Here is a 7943-nt window from a genome sequence, read left to right on the forward strand (position 1 = left end):
ACAAAACAAGCCTATTTATTAATTTTTACCAATTCTTACTGATTAATTAAAAAAAAAAAAGGAATTATAAATATATATTTTATTATTAAATAACATTGTAAATATATAATTTTTTAGCCTCTAAACAAAAATTGACAAATTAATAGCTGTGATAATTTTAAAAAACTTAAAAAAAAAATTAAATAATAATTTTTTAAACATATAAAATTTAAATAATATAATATAAAAAAGGATGAATGAAATTTTCAAATATTCATATAAAAGTCACGAAACAGTATAAAAAAAGAGGACAAAAAGAATGCATGATACAGGTGTAAAAAATTATAATAGTAACAACAAGAGCAGAACCAGCCAAAAGCTGATGAGATGCCATGAAGATTAATTAATCCTTCATCATATTTTTCCCTTGCGAACTTACAGCTTACAAGTGCATTCCGTTTACCAAAAACACCAATTTCTACTGGAATACCAGACAAAATCTTGGAGGCTGCCAAGCCCTTTTTTTTTTTTTTTTTTTTTTGCCTCCTAAAACAGCAAAGGAAAAAGGACAGCTCTGACTTTTTGCAAAGGGGACTAGTCATTTTACTTCTCCTCCCACTACCCTCCACTACCACACACTAAAAACTACTTACTAAAATTGGTGACAACTAGCAATATAAATATATATTAATCAGCCAAAAAAAAAAAAAATACAAAATTACATGGACCCCTGGCAATCAGACTTTGGTGATGATGGTGGTGGTCATGGAGGGCGTGGTGTATTGAAACAATATTACTCTAAGAAACCTGTTTTTGTCAAAATATCATTCCTCATTTTGCTAAGATCTCTTCCTTTGAGTGTCCTTCCTATACCTTCACATACAGAGAAAGAAGAAATCTGACTCCTTGCAAGCTTTCTAGCAATCCATTCATGTGGAGGAACCATACCATCACCATCATCATCATCATCATCATCATCATCATTATCACCATGACCATTCTCATAGACAACACCACCATGATCATCTGCACAATTTCCATGATGATCATCATTAATATTAACCCATGAACCAATATTCCTGGCATTCTTACCATAAATCTTTGACCAATCAGGAATGTCAACCGGAGCTGAGGATTGCTGAACATGAGTCTTGGCTTCAATGGTTGTTTGGGTATTAACCCTTGGGATCATTCTTGGAGCAGAATGGATTCTCCATGCAGAAGAAGAAGTAGAGGAGTATTCTTTGGACTTCCTTGTTATAGGACTTGAGTCTTTGCTCTCCTTGACAAAACCCCAAACATCTTCTTCTTCAAAATCTTCATCCCTCATTGATGTGCCACCAAAGCCGCTTCTTTTGTTCATCATATGGAGTTCTATAACACCAAAAAAAGTCCAAATGAGTGTTTTAGAGAGGAAAAGCCCAAGAGAAAGAAAGGGATATGATTGAGCAAAACTTAGCCATTTCACTCACTATAAATAGACGGAAAAAAGTACTTTATTTTGAAAGAGAAAAATAAAATGAAAAAAATTGTTCCATAAAACTGATTTTTTTGCCTTGGGAATCAAAAAGCAGAAAGGTTGTATAAGAATAATATCAGGAATCTGCCTTGCCTTTGTTCCAATAACTTCCAAAAGAAAACCAAGGCTTTTCAAAGATTTCCCCCAAATGGTACTTTGCTTAAATTCAAAAACCAACCAGGAACCAAGGAAGAGAAGCTGTAAAAAACCCTTCTTTTTTTTTTCTTTTTTTTTTTTTTTACCTCCTTGGCCTCAATACCTCCAAACAAGATCACAGATATCTAGGGGGCCTCAGCATGGTACTCTGCTAAACAACAGAGGTGAAGAAAAAGACAACAAAAACAGATATTCATAAATTTTGTGTGTGTGTTTTTATTTATTTATTTTTTTCAAGATATGCCTTATACACAAATTATTAAAAAAAAAAAAAAAAAAAAAAAAGGAAGCAAAAAGAAAATGAAGGGCTTTTATAAGAATCTCAGTTCCCCCTATATTCTGATTTTGTTACCTGGATGGAAATGGTCACTGTCAAGGTGGATGTCTTACAAAAACAGCCCACAGGAAAAATATAGGGTCAGCTAGAGAAGGAAAAGAAAGAAGAAGATGGATAATGAAAAGAATTTGGAGGTATTGATCGAGGCATTAAGCAAAAACCCAGAAAGCAGGTCTAATCAGAGCATATTTTCCCACCTATAGCAAACTGTCACTAGTGTGATACGAGGCAAAATATATAACATTATAATAATAACAACATTTGTGGGTATTTTTGATTTTTGATATTTAATTTTTCTAAAAGCTCTGAAAAGCCTGGGTTTTGATTGGGAAAGGTGGAGAAGAACGATTGGTCAGACCAAAACCTCACTGATTTCCGTAACCTTATCCCCAACTTCACACCAAATAAGCTGATCAGGCTCAGCTGTGAAGCAACAACTTCTTTTAAGGAAGCCTAGAAGGGAGTGCTTAAGAGAGTAAAAGGACTTCTTTGGGGGATACTAGTCTGCATTGAGATATGTGGATCATAGGCCATTGGTGGTGATGATGCACTATTTCTACCGTGACTCTTTTAACCTTTCTGTTTCTTTTACTCCTATGTCCTATGAATGCCCTTACTGGGTTTTGGGGATCATTGCACTGAGTAGAGAGAGAATATAAATGAGGGAAAAAACTTTTATATATAATCATTATCTGACTGATACCACCCAAAAAATAAAAATAAAAAAATCATTAAATCCATACATTTTAAAAAATAACATGTACAGATAAAATATGGCAAAACCATTAAATATGATACTTTCACCCTCAATGTCCAATGTGGGGCAATGGCAATTGCAATTTGCAAACATAGGTCAGGTGGGGTGGTAAAGGTGGGAGGTCTTCTCAACTCAAATCAGATGGTCTATTGGATGAATGGATATGAACAAAGTGTGCTTTGTGGGTCAACCATTTTTATATTTTTTATTTTGTTTGGGTATTATTTTTAATTTAATTAAAAAAAAATTTTCTGGTTCATGCAAAATTAGAGAGATGAGGATAAAATCCACCATGGAATATGGACCATGACTACAAAGAGTGCCATCTGACAAATTCTACTTTATCTTTTAATCCTCTTCAGAGCCCTGAATTCCTCATCATCATGCCAATAATCTTTTGCCACTAATGACTGTTTGTCCTTGCCTTCCAAATTTGGCAAAGCTTAGCTGCTACAGCTCTTAAATTTTTAATGCAAAATAAAAATATATATATAAATACTTAAAAAGGCACAACTTTGCTTCCTTAGGATTCTATTGGTATTGACTATGTCACACACTCATAGTTACAATTTTAAAACATACTTTTATTACCAAAAAATTTAAAATATCCTTTATCTTTTTAGCTTTTATATGCTATTGACACTTCAACTTGATCAAGTGGAGTATTAGTTCCCTGTCCAGTCCAATAATTACATGCTTTTTTTCTTCCTTTTTTTTAATCATCCTCAATAATTACACGCTCATAGTATAATATGTCATCATGTTACATGAGACAAGACACTTGGACAAATTTTAAGCCAAAAAAATAGACATTTGGACAAATTAACCTTGTTTTTTATGAAATGGACAAATTAACTTTTTGATCACTAACGATACACCTATTCATATATATATATATATATTTAGAATTATTATGGTGGACAAAGCCGGATGCTATATGACATGATAACAGTCATTTATAATTATTAAATTTGTATGATTAGTAGAATGTGACTGTTATAAATGGTTATCTATTACGATATGTTGCAACTTTCCTAATAATAACAGTATATATATATATAATATTTTTATTTTATCTGCCTTTTATAATTTGCTCAAAATCTCATAGTATATTTTGTCTTATTCATTATATTATTATATTTCCTTCTTTACCATCTGAAAACTCTGTTTCAAGATTTCAAAAAAATAAAATATAAAAAACTCTATTTTAATTAGTAGCTTTTATGGTTGTTAGTATTAATATTTTTTAGATAAATTTTATGGTCGTTACTAAGTATCATGTTTCAAAAGTTCAACATATTTGTGGTTTTTGTTCTCTAATATGACGAAAACTAGGTAGCTCAGAATTCGGAAAAGGAACCTCCACCTCCATATAAAACAGAATTTCTGTCCATTTCAATAAAATAAAATAAAATAAAATAGAATTCCTGTCTTATTTGGTATTTTATATCTATCTGCTTTTGAATCCAAGCACGGAAAATCAAGAGATTTAGAGGTTATATTCATGTATATTAACCATAACCGAGTGGCTTATATTTTAAATGATAATTGTCCTTTTCACCTAAGCTACAATATAAAAAATAATAATAAAAAGCATTCTAACCTTTTTATATAAAATGAGATTCATTTTGATATAAAAAAAAATTATTATAAATAACTATTAAAATAATCATTAATATTCCTATATATTTAATTTCTTAGATAAATAAAAAAAAGTTAATAGTATTTTGAGATCTTTAATTTTTAAAAATCTATATATTTTTAGATTTGATCCAATGATAAATCCACTGAAAATAATCTCCGATTCAAATTCAAATTTTAATGTTCAAATCTTAATCTGGATAAGAATGTCCTCTCCAAAGTTGTAACTAAAAAAAACAAAAAAAAATCTTTATGGATTCTGCAATTTAAATTTTCAATTTTTTAAGTCAGCAATTTAAGTCTTTAATTTTTTAGTTTGTTGCTTTAATTTTCAAACTAAAAAGATATTAAAATGTAAAATATCAAAATTATTATTAATATTTTAATATCCTTTACTTTTTTTTAAAAGAAGTTGGTACTGATTGTTATTGATTGATATTAAACTATATAAAATTTTAAATTAAAAGATATTGAAAATGTAGATTTTGTAACTAGTCTTAAATTTTACAATTTAATATTTTATAGTTGGAAATTTGATATAATTTAACATTATTCACATAAAACTATCAATCAAAAAAGTAAAAAAAAAAACACAAATTATAACAAATTAAAAAATTAAGGGTACAAATTATTGATCTGAAAACTTAAGGGTTTAAAATTGTAAAACCTTAAAAGTCAAAATTATCAAAATGCAATTAATCCAAAAACGTTAAAAAAAAAAAAAAAAACAAATAGAAGCAAGCCCTGAAAATCGTTCCTCTCATTTATACTTTTTGGTTATGGAGACTTTTAGTGCCAATGACAATTAAAGAAGTTCTAGTTGTATTAAGAAGTGTATATAGTTTCATTATAAATTTATATTTTATTTTTAAATAAAATTATCATTCAAGACAATTTTTAAATTGATTCATAGATATCTTCAAAGATGTATAGAAGTATATGATAGAACAATTTAAAAAACATGCAAAATTATCTAACCAAATATTTCTAAGTTGTTTAGAAATTTACAATCAAACATGCCAAAAAATATATTCTTCAAAGACATTAAAAGTACTTATTCAAAAATAAATGATTAAACACCTCTTAAAAATATGTTCTTTCTATATGTTTGAAAATATAGAAATTGTTACTTAGAACTTGGTTTGTTTTCCAAAGATGCAAAAAAGTTGTTGGTTTGGTGGAGTGAAAATAGCTGCAGATGTGTCATGGAGGAAAGTTGTTGATGATTTTGTGGAGGGTGGTCGATTGGCCAGGTTCAATTTGGGTCAGTTGATGATTAAGTAAATGGAGTTTTTGGTTATTGGAGACTGTATAAAAGTATGTGGAATAAATTAGACATTAAAAAAACTGTATAATTTTTTTTTTAAATAAAATTTATATCTTTTATTTTTTTTGGTAAATAATTTATATCTTTTATTGATGATGCATAAAAAATTGGACCGTATATAATTTATTTGAAACTGTGAAAAGAATTTCTCTAACAAGTAAAAGAGCTGTTCATGTAATAACCATGACTTCTTTTATATGCTATTTGAGAGCAAGCAAAGGAGCTTTTGTAACCAGTCTGAGGTTTTTATGGCTAAAGACAATTCCATATTTTCAAGGGTTAAAAAACGAAACAAAACAAAAAGGAAAAGAACTTTGTCAGCCTATAATTTTCATTATTTCATTTATGGTTTTACAGCAATCAAATAATTAAATTCTTTTTTTAATAGTAAAATAATTAACCTCTTTCATCATAAAGCATGTACGTACAAATGAAATAAAAAAATAAAAAAAAACTTCTGAAGATTTTTTATTATTTTATTTATTTTCATTATTTCATTTTCATTTATAATTTTACAACAATTTACTTCTTGCATTATAAAGCATGTCAAGAAAAATAGATAATAAACATTTTAAAGAATTTTTTATTTATCGATTTCTTGTAGTATGACGGTGGCAGTGCCTAGATATCGTAAAATTCTATATAATATAAACTTATAGGATATTATTAGTATTTGGGTTTATTTTAACAATATCCAATTCATAATATTAATAATAATTCTTTTGATAATATATATTATATTTATTAAATATTTATTACTGATATTGCTTAACATTATTTTCTTATATATAATACTTTAATTCATCTATCTAATATTTAATTTTGTAAATATAATTATTTTTATACTACTAAACATTAATTAAATATAATTTTATACTGATGATTTTGAATTTTATATTTTTATTTAAAATAAATTTTATAATTAAGCTTGGATAAATGGATTGTTAATGGTTATCCAAAAATTGAATGAATGGATTTAAGTTTAAATATTTAAACACGAAATCTTAACAAATCATATTTGAGTAAAAAAGTTTTAATACAAACATGAAATAATATGAAATCTTGCAAGATCTAGCATTGTCCTACACAAAAAAAACAATAAGCATCTTTAGCAACCAAGAGTGGCAAATGAATTAGGAGTTGAAAGCATAGTTACTCCCAACTCACGTTACATCTCAATCGAAAGTTCACCAAAGCATGTGCCACTTTGGTACATTTCCCAAGAAAGTGATGCAAATCAAATCCCACTTTCATCTTCTAAAGAATTTCGAGAGCTCTTAGTTTAAAATATTTCTAGAGAAATTGAAAGTAGTACAAACTAAATGTAGACACCTAGCTAAAAAGCCCAGAATAGATTCGAAGTCGGATTTTTGTATACTTACTGGCTATAAAGGATTTGTTTTTCAATGAATATGATCAAGTGGGATCCTTGTAAGAAAACATTTTAGTGTGGAAAGGTAAAGCTATCATCAAAGCCTTGTATAATCATTGAAAGTAGAAACTCACTTGTACCATCCAAAAAGGATCTATGTGATTTGGATTTTGATAAGTACACTAACACCTCAAACTCCATCTTTTTTACCTTTTCTAAGCGATAGGTAGGGTCTCAAAGCCTAATGCAATAAATAAATAAAGCTAATGGAAAAACCTCAATTGAATTGTGCTTCCCATTTCCCAAATCAATCTTTTATGTTTTTAGTCCACCACCACACTACATGTCAACTCACTAAACTATCATTTCCACATATTATTAGTCGCTTCAATGCCTGCCCAGTATGGAGCAATTTTGATGGCTAACAAGGCAGGAAATTAGGTGTCCTAAATTGGGAAATCTTTTCACCCTTATGAAGTCTTAATTTCAATTATTTAAAAGATGTAATCTGTTGCATAACACATGCAATATTCTAAAGTAGCGACAGCATGCAATAGACCTGCCTACAAAACTTTTGCCAGGTATTCATTATATAAAAATGAAAAATTGTCAAATTTCAGTTTCAAATTGGATGATGTCAGCCAATCTTAAATTGACAAACCTGGTAGTGGTAAGATGTGGAAACCTTTTTCTTTTTTACTTTCATAAATTAATAAAATAAAATTAATAAAATCACTTTGACCATGAAGTAGTGGTGGACAATTGAGATTCCCAATTCTGATAATACATACACACATATATATGTGTGTGTGTTAAACGAGGAAATTTACTGTTTATGGGAAAAAAGAGGGTCCA

The 7943-nt window shown here is 28.5% G+C and overlaps 1 protein-coding gene across 3 annotated transcripts; it reads right to left on the minus strand.

The window, feature by feature from the left end:
• Nucleotides 1-368: 368 nt before the first annotated feature.
• LOC107420008 (zinc-regulated protein 8) lies at nucleotides 369-2693 on the minus strand. Of its 3 annotated transcripts, XM_048470920.2 has the most exons (3): nucleotides 2007-2693; nucleotides 1741-1802; nucleotides 369-1353 (listed from the first exon to the last, which is right to left on the minus strand). In XM_048470920.2, the coding sequence occupies exon 3, from the start codon at nucleotides 1343-1345 to the stop codon at nucleotides 773-775; it is 573 nt and encodes a 190-aa protein (XP_048326877.1). In that variant the 5' UTR covers nucleotides 1346-1353; nucleotides 1741-1802; nucleotides 2007-2693; the 3' UTR covers nucleotides 369-772. The 3 variants fall into 3 exon arrangements, with proteins under 3 accessions (XP_048326877.1, XP_015884363.1, XP_048326875.1); XM_016028877.4 differs by lacking the exon at nucleotides 1741-1802 and having other exon boundaries at nucleotides 2007-2690; XM_048470918.2 differs by lacking the exons at nucleotides 1741-1802; nucleotides 2007-2693 and adding an exon at nucleotides 1592-1734.
• Between the last annotated feature and the right edge of the window lie 5250 nt (nucleotides 2694-7943).

Source organism: Ziziphus jujuba, chromosome 1 (genome assembly GCF_031755915.1).
Source record: "Ziziphus jujuba cultivar Dongzao chromosome 1, ASM3175591v1".
NCBI classification, from domain to species: domain Eukaryota; kingdom Viridiplantae; phylum Streptophyta; class Magnoliopsida; order Rosales; family Rhamnaceae; genus Ziziphus; species Ziziphus jujuba.